Consider the following 20,307-nt stretch of genomic DNA (forward strand, 5'->3'; position numbering starts at 1 on the left):
GGGATCACTTCTTAAATTATATAAATGCCTAACCACTATGCTGTACACCTGAAACTAATATAAAATAATACTGAATGTCAATAATAATTAAAAATAAACACACACACACACACACACATATATATATGTAGTCATGAGATATAAAGTACAGCATAGGGAATATAGTCAATGGTACTGTAATAGCTGTGTATAGTGTCAGATGGGTTGTAGACATTTTGGGGTTATCACTGTGAGGGGTGTAAATGTCTAATCATTATGTTTTTTGTATACCTGAAACTAAGAATAAAAAAGAAAACAAAATCAACACATTGTACACCTCAAACTTGCCCAATGTTATGTATCAATTCTATCTCAATAAAGCTAGAAAAAAGAGAATTCCCACCTAACCTTCCCCTAGATTTCCTACATGTTAATATTATGCTTTATTAATTTAAAACACACCGAGTTGCCTTGGTCTTTCTTAGCCTCAGCTTACCAACATATAAAAAAGGGAGCAATAATTCCTTCCCACCTCCCAAGGAACTTTGTGTGGATGTATCATAAAAAGCTTTCTGGGGATTCTGAAGTCCTCTGTCATAGCTGGATAAATATTATTATGTTTAAAAATTTTTTGAAAAGGATTTTATATTTATTTATTTTGACATTCAATCTTATTTTATGTTAGTTTCAGGTGTACAGCATAGTGGTTAGACATTTATCTAATTTATGCAGTTAACCCCCCATTAGTTGAGTACCCACCTACCTAGCACTATACATGGTTGTTGCAACATTAGTGATTCTATTCTCTATGCTGTACTTGACATCCCCATGAATATTTTGTAACTACCAATTTGTATTTCTTAATCCCTTCACCTTTTTCACCCAGCTTCCCAACCCCCTTCCCATCTGGCAACCATCAGTTTGTTCTCTATCTATGAGTGTTTCTGTTTTGTTTGTTCATTTATTTTGTTCTTTAGATTCCACATATAAGTGAGATCATATGGTATTTTTTTTTCTAAGTCTGACTTATTTTACTTAGCATAATACCCTCTAAGTCCATCCATGCTGTCTCACAAATGCTATTATTTTAATTTCTTGGTAAAAATTACACGAATATCAGCAGCTATCCCAGTAGTTAACACCACTCTAAGCTACACAGTATAAACAACAAGACAGTTTCTTATTTTGCAAGTCAATGGCTCCAACTTTTACACATTCTGCCCTTCTGTCACAAAGAACTGACAGAGCCAAAGGGAAAAAGTGGGTGTCCTTCCCACTGCAATGCTGAAGAAGGAATTTGGTCAAGGAGGATTTACGCTGCTATAGAAGATCAGAGTCAGGAGACAGTGGCTGTGCTTTATTTTTGGCAAAAAAGTGAGGTGAGCTATCAAACATTTCATGCTGACAACTTCTGAACTGTAAGACTGTAGGGAAATTTCTCTGCAGTTTAGAAACACTTTTCTGAGATCCAGGAATCCACTTGATATGTTGAAGAAAAGCTGTAAGTACACCTACCTAGTCTTTTTTTATGAAAAAAATAATAAATTGGCTTTTGTAATAAAAATGAAAAATGATTTCCCTGATGCCAGTACAATTTCCAGTGTTACGTATATCAGAATCATACTAGCCCAGATGTCAGGAGACCTGGGCACTCACCCTAACTCTGTTACTAGCTTGCTGTGTGTCCCTGCGTATGTCACTTCCCCTTCATAAGACTTTGTTCAGCTAAAAAAATGAAGACATTAATCAAAGAGGCTGGAGTAACCTCATTTTAACCTGAAATAACTTTTAAGATGTAGAAGAGAGACAGTGAAGGACTTGCCAAGAGAGAGAACGATTAAAAAAAAATACATATATTCCAATTCTCTGAAGAGAGGTTATGAGGCTAGGAAAATTGTCTTCTGTGATGCAAGGGATATAAAAAGATTCTCAGCAGTCAGTCAATAAATATTTATTGAACTGAAGGAGCCTGTAGTCTTAACCACTCTGAGTTCCTCATCAGGAAAAGGCAGATGATAACAAAACCTATTTATAGCAGTTTTGTGGGATTAAAATATGAGATACTATACATGGCACATAATAAGAGCTCAATAAATGTTGAGTATAATTATCCTCAGTCATTCATTATTAACGAACTGATAAAGTCTAGGGAGGCTAGGGCGACAAGCCCATCAGAGAGACCTAAACTACAGGACAGAAAGGGGAGAAAGAAGCTGAGTGAATGGTGGAGGAGAGGGGAATGGGCAGGAATTATTCATGGTGAGGCGCCGCCTAGCTCTGAGCTCCCCAGTAAGGTCCTGAGAGTACATAATCATGGCGGAGGCTGGTCTGAGATTGACTGTGGTCACAGCCTGAAGGACCTTGGCCACACTGGTGAGGCAGGGAGCTGTTAAGTAGTGGCTGTGACCTCTAGTCAGGGAGGTAAACACAAGCCAAGAGGGAATAGACCTTGCCCACCTGGAAACTAGGAAAAAACTAAAGGAAGCAGTAGCACAGCCTTGGGCTAAAGAGAGGAAGTAGGACACCAAATAAAGAGACCAGCAACAAAAGCCAATACACTACAATTTGTCTGGCCCCTTGCCCCTGTACCTTTCTAATCCTCGTAACAGGTCCCAGGTAACCCATACCTGAGTTAATTCAACTTTGGAGCAGTGCTGAACCCTCCAAAGTTGAAGTAACCCTTTCCTCAGAAAGGGAATCAGGGAACTCCAGGTTCATGGTTCAGTGTCTCAGAAGTTTGGCATTCTTGCTGTAGCCCCATTCTGACCTTGGGCGCCCAGTTCCCCAGAATCGAGATTCTTCAACCAGTTCCTCAAAGCTGGTCACCTCCCTTGAACCCCACTTCCTCACTGACTTAGATTCCTGCTTTCTCATGCAGTTCCATCCGGTGATTAGAAATCCTTCTAGGTGGCCCAAGCACCTCAGGGGCCACCCCAAATCACACAGCCCTAAGTCCCAGAGTCAGGGTTCAAATGCAGGTACATATGACTTCAGGTATTCAATAAACGTTACTGGTTAGTCAGACAGGAAAAGACTAGAACTTAAGGAAAAAAATACAAAGTCTCTTTTGCATGAGGTACCTGGAGACATTTCATATGGGTCCAAATGATCCAAATGTGTGCAAAAGACATAAGAAGAAAGACCAAACTGTCATGGTTCTGGCTAGCAAGTCAGAGGACCCCTCTCTGTAGTAGGATGCTAACTAGCCCTATGACCAGGTACAGGCCTTGAGAAGCCGATGGATGGATGTACTTCAGGAGTGAACTCAGCCTAGCACCTGAGGGTGGTAACACTGAGGATGGCTCTTTAGTAGCTTCATCCCCAAATGGTATCTGTCCATGCCTAGCTAAAAAAGACCGAGAAGCTTTTCCCACCCAAGGGAAAGGGACAGGCCCTGATAAATTCCACAGGCTCTACAGAAAGAAGATCCCTCTTCCAGTCAAGGAGATAATGTTTACTGATAACTTCAGCAGTTCCAGAGAAGCCCACTTGTCTGAGATCTTGAAGGAGAGACGAAAGGAGGTGCCCTGAAGTACAATAGAGCGACCCAGACTTCCTATCAGTTGGTACACCTCCTTCACGAAGGATCAGACCCTTTGAATGTTCTGCATCAGACTTTGAAATGTAAAAAGAGACTGTGCGTAGCCCAATGAAGGCATGTGGAGCCGTTTCACCTAGGTTAATGAAGAAAATTTCTTTGTGCTTTTAAGACAGTAGCAAGGCCTTTTTTAAATGTAAGCTATCCTGACCTTTCCTTGGTTTCCTTCCTGGGCAGTCGGGACATTCATAGAGACTTTCTATAAGTCAGCCACCATGCTGGCACTAGGGATACAAAGAACAATAAAGTATTATTAGACCCAGATGATTCGCAGTATAGTAGAAGAGACAGCCAAGTGAACCGCTGTGAGGCAATGTGATTGGTGCTGTAACAGAGACCTGAACAAGATGCTCGGGGAACACAGAATGGGGAGTCACCAACATTATGAAGTTAGATCAAGAAGCCTTCACTTTTAACTAAATCATGAACAATGTCTCCAGATGGAAAGGAGTGGGAAAAGGAAGGGAAGGATATCCAGGTAGAAGAAATAGCATGACAAATGCATAGAAATGTGCAAGAACACAGTATGTGCAACTCAAAAGTAGCTAAAGAGGAGATGGCAAGTAAGGGGTCGTGCGGAATTGGAAGCCACCCGGAACCTCAGGGACGGCATGCTCAGATTTGAGTTACAGGAAGATATCACCAATAACGAGAATAACTCTGAGAGGGGCAAGATGGGAGCCTACTGAATTGGCCAGGGTAAGAGGTAATGAGGGCAGAGCACTAAGGGAGTGGAAGTGAATTTGAAGAAATAACAGATAATTCTTTCAAAAAACTTGGCTCTGAAGGAAAGAGGATGGTAGCTGGGACATTAGAGGGGGCCAGGGCATGAAAAGGTTTTTTTCTTGCTGTTTTGTTTTAAACAATGAGAAGTATGAGCAAGTTTATATGAGACAGAGTTCATACCGGCATAGCTGAAGATACAGGACAAAGAAGGGATGGCACGCCTTAAGACTCACGAGGAAGTAGGAAGGGATGGCATCCTGGAGGGCACGTGGTGGGTATAACCTTATGTAGGAGTAAAGAAGGTTCCACTGAGATGAGAAGAAGGAGGTAAGATGTTGATGCTCGTAGTATAAAAGGGAGCGGGTGGGAAGAAAAGTGGAAGGGACCTCACACCCAGCATCCTCTATTTTCATTATGAAACCTAGAAGAGGAAAAAAGGAGAGGGGGTTGATGTGGTGGGTTGGGGCTCAAGAGACATAGTAAATGACGACTAGGAGAGTTGAAACTGATTAGAGATATTTAAAAGTCAATGACTAAGACATAGTCTCTGCCCTTAAGGAGCTTATGTTTTGGTAGGGTGACCAAATGAAGTAATTCCCATAGAAAATAGTAAATCATAAAGAAAAACCTCCTACTAAAAATAAAATAAGTACCCAAGACTTGCAATCCCAAGACGGGAAACCCAACTTGGGGAGCCTTTTCTCTGGAGGAGGCTGGAGAGGTAAATCTGCCCTGGGGTGGGGTGGGGTTCATCAGGTTTCATCAACAGGTCTAGTACATTAAGAACAGAGTGATTTCGAAATAAACAAATCAAAATGTCCTTTAAAAAAACACCTTTTGGGTTGGCCTGGTGGCTCAGGCGGTTAGAGCTCCATGCTCCTAACTCCGAAGGCTGCCGGTTCGATTCCCACATGGGCCAGTGGGCTCTCAACCACAAGGTTGCCAGTTCAATTCCTCAACTCCCGCAAGGGATGGTGGGCAGCGACCCCTGCAACTAAAATTGAACACGGCACGTTGAGCTGAGCTGCTGCTGAGCTCCCGGATGGCTCAGTAGGTTGGAGTGCGTCCTCTCAACCACAAGGTTGCAACTAGCAATGGCAACTGGCCCTGGAGCTGAGCTGTGCCCTCCACAACTAAGACTGAAAGGACAACAACTTGAAGCTGAACGGCATCCTCCACAACTAAGATTGAAAGGACAACAACTTGACTTGGAAAAAAGTCCCCAATAAAGTCCTGTTCCCCTTCCTCAATAAAATCTTAAAACAACAACAACAACAAAAAAAACACCTTTTCTTTTGGTCACAGACATATGTTGGGAGAAGGCTTCAGAGATAAATCTTTGTTTTTTAAGAGTGATGAACTGAGGAAAAAAGAACGAAATAGATGACCAAAATGCAGCCCACCAACTCTCATACTTTGCTACAGGTGGTATAAATGGGTACAACTTGCATAAAAGGTCTTTTGGCAATATCTAACAAAAAAAATTTTTTTTAAAATAGCACATCTATCAAAAGATTGAAAAACAACCTAAATGCTCATCAGTAACAGATAGTTTAGGGCAGTGTGGGACATCCATATAATGGCATACTTATGTGGCTGTTAAAAGAATGGAGTGGCTCTACACATATTGTGGAAATATATCCAAAATGTATGATTAAATGACAACAGTAAGGTACAAAACCGTGTAAGGTACAGTAAGGTACAATTTGCAGGGGAAAACATACATAATCCCCTCTATGTTTATTAATGTAAAGAGTATTTCAGTAAGAACACTTGACAAACTAGAAACAATGACTGCCTCTGGGGAAGATAACTTATTTTTCACTGTATTTCCTTTTGTAACTTTTGAATTGTGTACCATGTACAAGTATTACCTATTCAAAGCAAAGTATTTTAAAAAGAGACTCTCGTTTTAAAAATATACTTCATGTATCATGAGATAACCAAAAAAAGTCAAACAGCTGTTTCACTGACTTTCTCAGTGATGCAAATAATTTAATAAGCATTCCTAAAGAGCACAGCCTGCTTTTACACTTTGAGATCACTTTGATCTTTAAGAAGGACATATTTTCCTAAAGTACACTATTACATCATGAGCATATCAATAAGAGTCAGAGGTAGATTTAATTTTTAAATTGAGCAAACTAAGTTTTGTGTGTGGGCATAATTCAAACAAAGCCCTTTTGTTGCATTCCTAACCACAGACAAGGAAGAAGCTTAACTGCGTGGGATGGGTAGGCTGATGAAACTGGAACTAGCAAGTGACATGATGTCCTTCTTAGATGATTGTGCCCTAACACAGAGAGACTCAGGAATGCAAAGCATATTTCTGAGAAATCTACCACAAAGCAGTTTAGGTATTTCAAGCAGTATTGATTGATCACCTACTATATGCTTTCCACTTTGCTGAATTATAGTTGGAGTTCTAGGAGGTCACAGGTGGCCTCAAGGAGTTTATAACCTTGTTGGAGTCTTAAATGCAAGAAAAAATGCTAAACAGGATCAGAGTATTTTTCATTCATTAAAAAAATAATTGAGTGCCTACTGAGTGCCAAGCACCATTCTAGGCATTTGACTGGCATTTCATCACTTAAGCTTTACACTGTCTTTAGATACAGGACTCTTGATGAGAAAATGAGGTAAATAAAACTGTCCATAGTCACAAGAATAGTGGGGACCAGAGCTGATATTTAAACTCAGGCATCTGTCCCTAGTACCTGAGCTCTTAACCTCTAAGCAATGAATGATATAAATGAGGTGGGGTGGGCAGATTAGGGAGACAGACAATAAGTAGGCAAGCAAATAAACAGGATATTTCCATATAGTGATAAGGGCTCTGAAGAACTGAAACTGGGTAATGTAAGAATGTGGCCAAGGGTCCTGCTTTGGGTCAGGGACAGCTTCTTGGAGAGAGTGCATTTAAACCCAGGATCTAAATGATGAGAAATTGTCAACCATGCAGAGAGCTGAGAGCAGAGAATTTAACACAGAAGGAACAATGAATGCAAAGGCCTTGAGGTGGGAATGAATTTGGGGTTTTCAAAAAACAGAACAGAATGGCCAGAGCCTTGTGAGTGAAGAGCAGAGTATAGGAGAAATCATCAGATCATACTGGGCCATGTGGGCTGTGGAGGCATTTAAGACACAAGCACGGAAAAGCTCGCATGCTGTTAGTGATCAAGAATGGGGTCTGAAGTTAGCCAAAAGGCTTGACAGTAGAGTGGGACTTTAATGACCTTGAAGGAACGGTATGCTTTGGATAAATGGAGAAGGTGACAACCACAACTTGGAAATTAAAAATTCTAAGAGCTAGAGTTGATATTTTTTGTTGATGCTGTTCTCTGATGAGCTGTTATGCCTGAGACTCTGCGTGGGCGCTTCTGAGAGCAACAACATTATGAAATCATGCCAGTTATCAACTTGGCATGAGTTGAATGTGTCAGAATACAAAATACACTCAAGCTATCAGCACTACCAAATCAAACACCATGTTTTTCAAACCATTTACTACCACCACCTGCCTGCCCACCCATCATTGGTTCGGTGCACAATGCTGTAACAGAAGACCAAATCCACCACAACTAGGTTCTAGTCTAACCCTCCCCAAAACAAACATAATATATGTCAATATATTCTGTAAATGCTGCTTCCTAAGGTTCTTTTTGAGTGTTGCTACTATTTTTCTCCTATTTTTCCTCATCTGTTTTTAAAATTATCAAATACTTCAAACATATATAAATGTACTCAAATTAATATTAAAGAACACCCAAGTATTGATCACCATAATTTCATATCACATCTTAATATTTTCTCCATACTTACCTCAGGTATTCTTTTGAATAGGTTCACAGTTAATTCACAGTTAAAAAAAAGAAAAGATCAAAGCAATTGAGACATCATACTCTCCGTATTTCCCAGCCCTGCCCCCTACAACTAACCACTGCAGTTAATTTCCTGTGTATCTTCTCCAGTGTTTTGTTATGCAAATAGAGGCAAATATGAACATATAATCTCATTTCATAACTTTCACAAAAGGAACTAAACGGTATTCTACCCCCTCCCCTTTTTTGAACTTAACATTGCATACTGGAGATCATTCTGTAGCAGTATTTGACAGAACTTCCACATACCTTGTTTTCCCTTTTAGCTGCCTCAAATTCCATTGTGTGCATATACTATATTCATTTAACCAGACCCTTTTTGTAGACACTTTTTGATTACCAGTCTTTTGCTATTATAAATAATGCTTCAGTGAATAACCATGTCCATACACGGTCTTCTGTCTATGCCAGCATATCTGTGGAAATTCCTAGAAGTTTAATTGCTGGCTCAAAGTAAAATGTACTTTTTGTCATTATTGCTAAATTGTCCCTTTCACTTTAAAGAGGAAACAAACTCAATATCAACAATTAAATGTCACTGTAATTTTGGGGGGATTATATCTTTTTTAGTATAGAAAAATAGATGATTTGTATTTGAACAACAATGCCTTTTTAGGCATTTCTTGTTTACAGGAAAATAACAGGCTCCAAATACTGATGATATAAATATACAACAATTGAAAACTATGACCAAGTCAAGTTACACTGAGCTGTATTCATCACACTGTTTCAGAAGGTTCAGAAGGAATTCTCTCTGGAATAAAAATCACCCTATACTGAGGTATGTTTTCTATATGTTCACAGGAGACAGAAAAGCTCTGAAGAATTTATGAAGAACAGAAAACGCCTATCATCTTCCAAAACATAACAAATGGTGGTAACTGTCTCTTAACACACTATTGGCCAAGACACTGTTTTGAGAACCCCGTTAGCTCTTTACATCATCCCTAACTTCTAGTTTCTATGACTACTGAGGCTATACCTCAGACTTTTTGGATTCACAGAAAAACCTAACAAACTTTTCCAAGGCTTTTTATAATCGCCTCAGTAATATCTGTGGCTTAAAAAAGAGGTTGGGTGGGTAGGAATGTATGCATTAGGTAATATAACCCCGTAGCAACACACAGTCCTTTCTGGAAAGAGTTCTTTTTCAATGACACGTCCTGATAATATGCCCTAGGGACTTTTGGCTTTGACAATGGAACCACAAGAGTGAAATCTGTTAACAGACAGACATAAGACTCTAACATCTAAAATTTGCATAAAAGGTGAAAAAAACCCAAACCTTTTCTGTTAAGACACTTTGCCCCATTCCTGTATACCTACTTCAACATCCTTTACTATTAATTTATCTCCTACCATCCTCCAATCTGAAACATTTTTTGTAAGATTACATTTTATTGATGATCACACAAAACTATGACTATAAAAGAGAGGGACTAGCAATAGAGATGGGTGTCTTTCACTTAGTCACCAGTGGATGATGATGTTGAAATGTTCATTTTCTCAATATTCCCCTCTTTCAACACTACTCCCCTCAACTCTGACAACCTAGAGGAACAGTCAACTCTCCTTCCCACACTTCAAGGTTTGCATATAAGTCGTGGCAGAAGTTGCTATGTAACAACTGTAACATCTTTGATCTGTAACAGCATTCATCTTTGTCTTTGACTTTCAAACTCAATTACAACAGAATGGCATAGCATAAATAGAATAGCATGAACTCTACCAATAAAGAACTTTTTCTTCTCAATTTGAAACCAGACATTTCATTTGCAAAACGAAGGAAAGAGGGACTGGCTTTTACCAATTTCTACAAATGATCAGATACTATGATTTTAGAATTTTCTTCTCTACTACTTCTCTGGGACATAGAATATATTGCTGGTGCTTAGATCGGATAAATCACTTCTGTGCTGGTTTGTTGTCTTCCACACACAGACGCCCACAAACACATTGTCATGGATCTCAGAAAGCGCCAGATAGTTGCAGAGAACTAGAAATACTGTGTGTGCCCCTGAATTATGGTTTGTTTTCCTCTCACTCTTTTTAGAAGTTGCTTGGGGGCTCTGCCAGAGGACTCCTATTGGATGAATTAGGAGCCTCCCAGCAGGGCACAGTAAAAGGTGTGTATGGTTCTTCCCTTCCATTCTGTGGGCTGCAGGGGTGAGGGGCGGGAGGAGAAGGATACCCCACCTCCACACCTGAAAACACTCCTTAATGTATAAACCCACAGAAGATTGTGCTTTGAGGGTTTAAAGGAATCTAAATACCAACCAAGATATTTCAAAATCAAGCTAATTAATTTTTATATGATCCCAAAGTATAAATTAAATTTCATTTGCCAAAACAAAAGGGTGGTTTTTTTTGTGAGGCACAAGCCTTACCTGTAGTAGTGATTTTTTTACCCAAACACCACTCCATTAACAAAAACAAATGCTCTCCCAAACCTCCAACACTAAAGAAACTCAATTCTCTTCTGGAGTAAGTTCAGTGCATTGTATTATGTATTTTACTTGCTCCTCATTTAGAGGAAGCAGACATTAATAAGAAATTAAAGGCCACAATAAAGGACAGAAAGCATTAATTTCAGATAAAAACATTAAACAATGATCTAAAGAAGAATCTAAGGGTAAGGGTGCAGGAGGGTGGTAGATGAGGGTAAACAGGATCAAATATATGGTGATGGAAGGAGAACTGACTCTGGGTGGTGAACACACAAGGTGATATATAGATAATGTATTATAGAAATGTACACTTGAAACCTGTGTAACTTTACTAACCATTGTCGCCCCAATAAATTTTAATGACAAAAAAAAAGAATCTACATTTTAAAATCATACTAGAAAGGAACTGTTCATTAAAAATAAAATTTTCAAATAATATTGGAACCGGAATGAAAAGAACAGTGAGGGTTTGAAGGCAGAGAAGCCGAAAGCTTTAAGGACCCTTGCCCCAGCTCCTCAGTTCCTACCTACCAATATTTTCCATAACAAATTTTACAACAAGGAGGAGTTTAACCTTCACCAACACTCACACGTGACCTGACACTGTTGGGGAGAATATAATACAATTCAGAAGAATGCTCTCTCTTATTCACTTTCAAGTGAAAGAATGCCAAATAAAACTTGAAAAACCAGCACTGTGATCACTCTCTGTTTTATAATATAAGCAGTTCATATTTTCTTGTTCACCCTTTACAAGGTATAATAATAAAACAAGTTCCCATAATCATAAAATAAAGATTCAGGTCACCCTGAGACCTAGAATGTTACCGTAATTGTAGTATCCACCTGTTCTTTTTCATATCATGTTTTCTTTTAAGTAAAAGTATCCTTAGAAGCAAGCGTTGGTATTAAGCATACCTCTGAACAAAAATGTTGAATTAAGCATATCTCTGAACAAAAAGATTATAAGGATAAAGCTGAATTCAAATTATTGTGAATAAGGGAAAAGATAATCAAGTATTTACACCTTTAATTGTGATGGAGCTAAATAATGCAAAACTGGCAATCTCAGTCAACACTTCTTTTCATGTAAACTTGAAGTTGAATGAGAAGGCTGTGCCCTTTCTTTGAAATTGAGAATATATTCACAGGTTCCATTTCTTTTTACAGACATTGGCAATGAGAATAGAGAACTTGGCTGTCAGTAGTACATAGGTAAGTAGTCATTCTCCATGAGAAACAGAAATGCTCTGAAATTCCCCAGGGAAATGAGGAAGCAAAACCATGAAGTACGCAATACAAAGCAACGGCTAATCTTAATGAGATAAAAAGCCACTCTAAATATGCACACCATAAAAAATATGGCGATAGTATATACAGGAGAGAGAATGATTGAAAAGTCCCACACAGAAATATTAATAGTACACTGAATACACGATGAGGTGCTCAAATAATAATTTTCATGGCAACTTAGAGAAACGGGCTTAAACTTAACATGTGGCTGGTTAGTTATTTTTCTTTACCAAGAGATACAGCACAACATCAAACAGATACTTGTGAAAGGCTTGTCAGCTGAGAATCATCCCGCAATGTAAGATTCTAAATCTCATTCTCACATAATAGGGGGCTTACCTTGTGGCACACAGAAACATACCAGATAACAACCCTCTGGCCAACTGAATGTCACATTCAGGGTAAAAAGTAATCACGCCCTGCTACTGCTCTTTCTGCTCCTCCCAAGGTTGCAAGGGCTTCCCTGACAATTCCACACACCTCCTCCAGTCAGACAGCCTGAACTGCCCAGAACTTGCTAAGCTTAGTGCAAGTGGGAGGGACCATCATTTTCCAGTCACCTCTGTAAACTGGCCAATTAAAATTCAATTCCTGCTCTACAGTGACGAGAAGGTGACTCTTAGTAACTTTTCCTGAGAAGAATCAGCATCTTAGACAATAGCAAGCAGCTTACAAATGCCAGAATTCTATTTTGTGGGCAGGCAGAGGAGGAAAGCAAGGAAAATTATCTGCTGATTAAAATGCATCAAACTGACATCAGGAAGTTTCCTTGAATGATCGTCCCTGCTAAACCCATGCCCTCCTCCACATGCAAAAATGCCACAGTCTGCAAAAGTGTGTGTTAACTGCTTTAAGTTTCCCACCGTTTGGTAGGCTACTGAAGCAGGGGTCCTATATCAACATCCACTGAAGCCTCCTGAGGCACTGTCCTCAGAGCACTAAGTCAGCAAGGTGGGGATGGAACTCACTGCCAAGAGAAAAGTACCAGTTGAACTAACCTTGCTGCTCAACTGAGAATGAATTAGGAGTCAAACCCTGAGTTTCTATCATCCATTCATCATGATTTACTTTGCAGAGCACAAAACATGTCACCAAGTATGGGTCAATGCTCAGTAATGAGATGACATCGCTATTATAACGATGGTGGAAGGTGAGGAAGTCACAAGAAGTTCATGGAGAAAAGCACTGGCTCAGAAAACCTTGAGTTTTAAAGCTAGACTACTTAGTCTCCTTTACCAACTCATTGAACTATCCTAGCTTCAGGCTTAACAGATTTAGGGAGAAGTTTCTGCCAGGATAAGTTAGATCGTAGGATCCCTACGCAGTCAGATAAGAGAGAATTCAGGGGTCAAAGCAGGGAAGGAAGGTTCAGATTGGATCTGAGGAACAGTGAGCCCTGGGCCACTAAGATTCTCTCTCTCCAACTTTGTTTTTTGGCTGGTCCATGTATACACTTGGGGGAAGGGAGTTTTTTCTTTTTGCTCTTTCTTTCTCTTATAAATAAGTGAGAAATCCTTTCTGGCTATTTTCTCTTTGGAAAAAGAGCTAGATATACCTGTGGCCCACTTGACTTGGAATTGGCTCATGAGGTGACCCTAGCACCTGTCAATTACAAAATCAGTGTATAGGCTTCTGTGATTTGTCACAAATTAGACTTCCTCAATGCCCACTACTAACGTCCTACCTCAACACTTGTAAGCCTCTTAAGAAGATAATAAGCACATCATGTCTGCTCTTTCTATGTGGAAGTCCAAGACATCAGTTACCTCACCCCTTTCCATATTTAGACCACAGCCAACTCAGAAGATCTCCCAATGACCAAAGCTGGAACAATTTGAGCAGTAAAATAAGTAACAGTGGGCCGGCCTGGTGGCTCAGGTGGTTGGAGCGCCGTGCTCCTAACGCCGAGGTTACCGGTTCCCTCATGGGCCAGTGAGCTGCACCCTCTACAGCTAAGACTGTGAACGATGGCTCTCCCTAGAGCTGGGCTGCCGTGAGCAGCCAGAGGTCGGTGTGTGCTGCCGTGGGCTACCATGTGCTGGCAGGAGCGCCAGTGGCCAGCGTGAGTGGCCGGCAGCCAGTGTGGGCTGTTGTGTGCTGCCGTGGGCTACCATGAGCGGCCGGTGGCCAGCATGAGTGGCCAAGTGTGAGCGGCCTGCAGCCGGCGAGAGCTGCTGAGAGCGGCCGACCGACGACTGGTGACCGACAGCCCACTCGGGGGGAATGCAAGGCTTATAATACCAGCGTGGGCCAGGGAGCTGTGTCCTACACAACTAGACTGAGAAACAACGGCTTGAACCAGAGTGGGTGGGCGGAAGAAGGGGGGGAAATAAATAAATAACAGTACTAGATTATAACCCACAGAGTAAAATATGACTCATATACGAAGGCGTCTTTGCTAATATAAATAGTTGAATAAATAAATAAGTGGGGGAAATAGGCAGCTGTTCCTTTCAGATGAATTCCAATGAATAAATGTAGTAAGAATGAAGGAAATACAGAATCTTTACAACATTAGAGTAATAATTGTCACACACAACATCCACAGATGGATGCTAAAATCAGTGGGAAAAGGTTGGATGAGAAACAGGATATTTGCATAGCCTCAAAGTTATCACTCCCAAGATATTTCTTAATTACAAAGAGACAATTACTAACTTTACAATGGAGAAACCTGGCAGACTTCACCTTAAACAAGGTTAACACCACCTGTAATACATATCGATGACATCATGTAATCGCTGATAGGACACACTAAGGACATATCACTTCTGTGGCATTCTTTCCAAAAATGCATAATCTCAGTCTAATCATGAGACAATATCAGACCAACCCAAAGAGAAGGCATTCTACAAAATAATTGGCCCATAGTCTTCAAAAGTGTCAAGGTCATAAAAGACAAAGGAAACACTGAAGAAACACCACAAATTAGAGACTAAGGAAACATGACAATTAAATACAACATAGGATTCTGGAACAGAAAAAGGACATTAGTAGGGAAAAATATTGGTAAAATCTGAATAAAGTCTATAGTTTATAAAGTCTTATAGTCAGTTTCTTAGTTTTGATATTTGTGCTATGGTTATAAAAGATGTTAACAATAGGAAAAGCTGGGTGAGGAGTATACAGGAAATCTCTAGTATTTTTGCAACTTTTTATGAGTAAATTATTTCAAAATAAAAAACAAAATGGGCAGAATTTAGGATTGGAATATAATTGAAGAACCACTCCAATTTCCAAGTTCAGTCCTACATCAGTGACAGGTGGGTTGCAGAGAGACCGCAGGGAATAGAAAAGAGTTAGGAAGTAGACTATCGTAAGGGCTTACGATATAGTTATGGAGAAAAGACACACACATAACATTCTTAGAGTATAAACAGTAAAAATTCCAGCCAATAGGACATGAGAAGGAGCAACATATGCAACATCCAGTTCATGACTTTATAAAAAGGAAACTGCCTGCCTGTCTGTTCCCTTACATCTCCCTTCACACACACACAGCCCTGGTCGGCCAGCTTTGATGATGATAGCTATGCCGATAAGGGCAACCCCACCTTGCTTTAAAGACAATCTCTTTATGGTTCGGACACCAACTGGATACACACTTAGGTTCATTTGTTTCATCTAATTGGACACCAACTGGATACACATTTAGGTTCATTTGTTTCATCTAATTGTTAAGGATCCCTTTACAAAATATTTTCATGGTTTCAAGCTCAAATGCAGGTCTGTGTGATTGCAGAGCTCAAGCTCTTAACCCCCACTTAGTCTCTGCTCTTCCTGCCATCATCGTCCTGGCTAATGTCCCCACAAACACCCTCAAATGCCCCACGGCAGAAACTTAGGAGTCACACTCTTTAATCTCCTTTCTCCCGTCCTCCACCCTCATTGCTATTGATCTACCTCCTAAATTAATCTCAAATCTGTCTCATCTCCTGTTCCATCCCTATTTGCTTTAGTTAAAGTCTTCATCATTTTCCTCCCAGGTCAGTGCATCACTTTCTAACTATGACTTTGTGACCTTGAATGCTCTGGCACTGATGCGACACTAACCGACCAGCCCAGTGGAGTCTCATAACTAGAAAACTCTGGTTCTCTCCATTTTAAAAGAGTTTAGGATGCTGACTGGGCACAGCAACAACCTCGGGGCTCCTGCTTCTTCAGGCTGTCCCCAGAACAACCTCTGTCCGCTGGTCCTCTTGTATTCAGAGCCCTCTGTGCATCTTGGCCTGTCCTCCATCGGCACGTTCAAACTTTTTAAAAATCATTTTTCCAAATGCAATCTTACAGAGGACCTTAATGTAGACACCAGATACAAGTGTTGTTTTATTACATAAAACATCACAAATACTTGGATGCATAGTTTGCATATCCATAAACATGGAGAATTGCATACATCCAAATTTACAATGTTTACTTATTTATAATGCAAGTCCACATGTCTACTTGAAAGAACTCCACAAACTGAAATCAGGATAGTTGAAAACAATGATAACCAACATTTGGTGAGGGCTTAAGATGTGCTTTTACGTGTATTAGCACTTTCAATCTTTTCAGTAAACCTATGATTAGTTATTAAAGTCATTTTAGAGATTAGAAACGGCAAGAGCTTAAATAGTGTGCCTGAAGTTACACAGTAAGTGGCAGAATCACAATATAAATTCTAGGTAGTTTGATGCTACTGGTCCCATCTTACTCACTGTTATACTGGCTCTCACACGGGCACACAGCCTTCTGTGATGAAAATGATGATGAGAACAATAACCACAACGGATCAGTATACCACCTCTTAGTATTTATTTGACCTAAAATTTAGGTCTCATTTCCTATGAGTGGGCTCCGTGCTAAGTGCTCTGATACCTTATCTCGCTGAATCCCCACGGTTGTCCTATGAAGTAGGTTCTGTTATGGCTGACTGTTGAGGCAACAGAGTATAGTTACTATGAGCTTGGTCACACTGTCTGAATTTGAATTGACCACCTCCTAGTTGAATGCCCGGTACCAGTGCAAACCTCACAGGACTGTGTGAGGCTGTGATGTGCTATGCATGCCAAGTCCTGGCACACCACCTTGCACACCAGAGCACAGATACGCAGCTGTGGATTTTTGTCAGGCTAATTTTGTCACCTCAGGACACTCCTCAATTAGAGACAGCAAGAGAAGTTTTAAATGAATATCAGTTCAAAGATGAATGAACCGTGCTGCACGATTTAACACATTAGTCATTTCCAAAGTGGAAGAATATCTTGGTGTATCACTTTGGGTGTTTTTAACTATAGTTTTAAAGATAGTTCTGGAAATATATATATTTTTAAAGATACTTTAATCAAATTATTTGAGGGACCCCTGGGTTACCTCCCAGGAACTTTTGGGTTCTTCAGAACCTAGTTTGAAAACTGCCATTAAGATGGTTATTCTTCTGAACTCTGAGCTTTTATCTGACCTCCTCTCCTTATGTCTCTCGCTAGCCTGTGTCTGTACCAGCCTCACCCCCACTTCCCTCTCCCAGCAGGTGAGTTTTTTCTGAACCACTTGGCACAGACCTCTGAGCCTCTTACCTGTGCTTCAGACGGAGCTTAGCTCCTCCTGACCAGGCTGCTTTCCTGTGCTGGGGGTCAGAGGTGAGGTGCTCTGGGCCAAAGGAGTCAGAGGTGCCAGTATCTGCAGGACCTGGGTCTGTATATGCATCTCTGGCAAAAAAAAGGAAAATAGGAAGTTGAGTGGACGGTGTTCACTGCACAGGGGCACAAATGAATCTAACAGGAAACATGTGAAAATTAACCCTGGAGTTAGAGCAAAGCAACACAGCTAAGTGCAAAGTTCTAAGCTCGCACCCACGAAAGTTTTCTGCCGAAAAGAAGGCAAATCCACTACTGAGGGTCTTTATCCTTTCCTGTCTATGTTGCTATGAAGCAATAAAGTATACTTCCGATCTTAGAATACCAGATTTTCCAACCAAGGGGGAAGAAAGAGAACTATTATGAAGGTGAACTCCCCTATAATGCAGCATCCATTGGAGAGTGAAAAATTGGTCTCACGGAAGCAAACTGTCAGGCGAGGTGGTTCCCTGAAACCAAGTCCCGGCTGCCTCATTTCTCAGTGTTGCTGTACGGAGAGCAACCTCCACGCAGGGCAGCCTCCCTGTGTTCAGTGGGTGGCAAAGCTCATGCCAGCTCCTCAGCCCAAACTATTTCAGATTGTTTGGATTCCACTGTGCTGGAGGCAAGCCTTTTGTGTGTCCCATTTCAATCCACCCTCAGTCCCTATGACCATCCCCATAACTCATTTCCTCCTTCCTCCCACGGAGTCCAAGAAAAATGTTAAGCCCCACGTGGCCACTGCATTCCGCCATCAGAAGAGGCATATTTCCCCTCCTTAGGAGGAGAGTCCTGAATTTCCAAATGCCCTGACAGCACCCCTGAGGCTCTCTCTTGATCAGACTGTCCCCGGCATCAGCTCTGAAGCAGGTTTCCATCATATTCCACTTTGCTAGGTACCAGTGGTGTGCTTTCATTGTTTGTCTTTAAAATTTTTTCTAAACCTCTGAGAGTAGACGGATGTGCCCTGAGCATATCCCGTAAGCCGGAATCTGAGAAGGGACCAACAAACATGTGCTGCTTCTCCTCTGCCTTGGCCGAGAGGGGTGGGATTACCGAATGGTGTTGATTTCTTTTCATTTCAGGACAGGGAGGGAGATGACCAGCGAGTCTACAAGGAGTTTCCATTTCTAAGCTAAAGTTTAATCTTTACTTAATGATACCTAAGCACCATCACCTCCTTCTGTATATTACTTTTCTCATCAAATGTAGGATTCCTGGCTTTGAATATATTCAGTATAACACTGAACTTGACGTCTGAAGACTTGACTTAGATTGTTACTTAGGAACTGAATGACAGTGGGCAAGTAAACTCTGAGCCGCAGGCTCCTCATCTGTGATGTGCAAATACTGGTCACAAGCCTGGCTCTGGAGCTGGCCTGTCTGAATTGGAGTCCTGGCTCTACCCACTGACCACCTCTGTGACTTTGTTCTCTCTGTGCCTCCGGTCTCTTACCTCTGAAATTGGCGCAAAAGAACAAATACTTTCATAGTGTTGATAAACTTAAACGGATCCAGGTAAAGCACTTAGAATAGAGCCTGGCACATACTCAGCACTCAGAAAATTAATCACTATTATACCTATCTTGCAGACTTGCTATAAAGTGTCTAGATAATGTGTATTACTGCCCAGCTTACTGCCTGTGCATTGTATGGTATGTGCATTGTCTTACTACAGTACCTTCATTCTAGAGCGCCTTTCAGCTAAGACGTTATGTAAAACAGACACACCTAAAAAGACCTATTTATTCTGGAAATAACAGCAAGAAGAGCCTCGGCTGGAGAGTTAACATGTCAGGGCCTGTTGCAGAATTCCTCCATTAGGATTCCTCATACAACCCGCAGAGGCACCAATCCCAGTGGCCGTCTGGCTTACGCTCAGGAGGAAAGTAGTTGCCAATATGTCTCACCATCAAATGATCCATTCCAATAGCAAGTTCTCCTTGCCAGCTCTTCCCTAGACCCTAATGTCTTCGGCTACAGGAAAACAAAGACCAGGCCTGAGCTCTCACAAAACCTTTGTGGCATTTAATAACTTCCTCATTTTTGGCTTACACCACAATTGTTGGCTCTGTCCTTTCTCCACAATGGCTAAGTCCATTTCTCTGTCCTTGTCCACTCCCCCTTCCTGGGAGGCACCCAGGACAGAAGGCCCAGGGGTGCACTGCCATAGTGAAGGGCTGGCAGGACATTCCGGTGAGTGGAAAGAGATGGAAGCATGAGGAAAATGACATTGTCTCCTCATTTTAAGGATTATTAATGCATGATTCTTTTCCACCCTAGGAAAGCAGAGACCAGCACCCCAGACTGATCTCCATGGCCACGCTGTCCCGTCACCTGCCACCTCCAGGGAGCCAGCTGAGGTTAGCAGCTGGGCGTGAGTGTTTGTGAAACCCTTGTTGCTTGCTGCTGACCGCAATCCCCAGGATGAGTCAGACTCAGTCTCCCTGCTCCTCTTTGCCTCCCCTCACCCCGGTGGGGCTAGCGCTGGAGGCCCCGAGGAGACGGGCTAAATGCACTACACCAACCACGAAACAGGCTGGAGACAGCGCAGGAAGAATCGCCAGCACCCAGAGCGCACCTTTTCTGCTTTAAACTCTTCCTGGAATAATCTGGACAACAAATAAACATTTAAAATCCATATATTCTAGTGAAAAGAAATTACATACTGAATCCAGTTGGAGAATAGTCCTGCAATGAGTGTTGGGAAGCCTATTGTCTGTACATTGAACTCGAGCTGTCTCCAGAGTCACATTTTTCTACCCACGTGTGACGGTGGTACCTGC

The 20,307-nt window shown here is 41.2% G+C and overlaps 1 protein-coding gene and 1 long non-coding RNA gene across 12 annotated transcripts in view; one reads left to right on the forward strand and one right to left on the reverse strand.

The window, feature by feature from the left end:
* LOC109440232 (uncharacterized) overlaps nucleotides 1-20,081 on the forward strand; it is a 76,503-nt gene extending 56,422 nt beyond the window's left edge. The window contains exons 2-5 of the long non-coding RNA XR_012493685.1: nucleotides 8,989-9,061; nucleotides 10,238-10,310; nucleotides 11,802-11,846; nucleotides 19,805-20,081. This is a non-coding gene — a long non-coding RNA (uncharacterized LOC109440232). The remainder of the gene's footprint in view (nucleotides 1-8,988; nucleotides 9,062-10,237; nucleotides 10,311-11,801; nucleotides 11,847-19,804) is intronic.
* SHROOM3 (shroom family member 3) overlaps nucleotides 1-20,307 on the reverse strand; it is a 286,596-nt gene that overhangs the window by 40,813 nt on the left and 225,476 nt on the right. For 7 of the 11 annotated variants that reach the window (XM_019720366.2, XM_019720389.2, XM_019720373.2 and 4 more), the window contains one exon: nucleotides 17,483-17,614. The exons of 3 other annotated variants lie outside the window; for them this stretch is intronic. In XM_019720366.2, the coding sequence (XP_019575925.2) occupies nucleotides 17,483-17,614 (132 nt within the window). Of the gene's footprint in view, nucleotides 1-12,263; nucleotides 12,299-17,482; nucleotides 17,615-20,307 lie in introns of those variants that run through there. One more of the 11 variants, XM_074324433.1, reaches the window with a different exon arrangement.

The sequence above is a fragment of the Rhinolophus sinicus genome, linkage group LG02, assembly GCF_036562045.2.
Source record: "Rhinolophus sinicus isolate RSC01 linkage group LG02, ASM3656204v1, whole genome shotgun sequence".
Classification (NCBI taxonomy): Eukaryota; Metazoa; Chordata; class Mammalia; order Chiroptera; family Rhinolophidae; genus Rhinolophus; species Rhinolophus sinicus.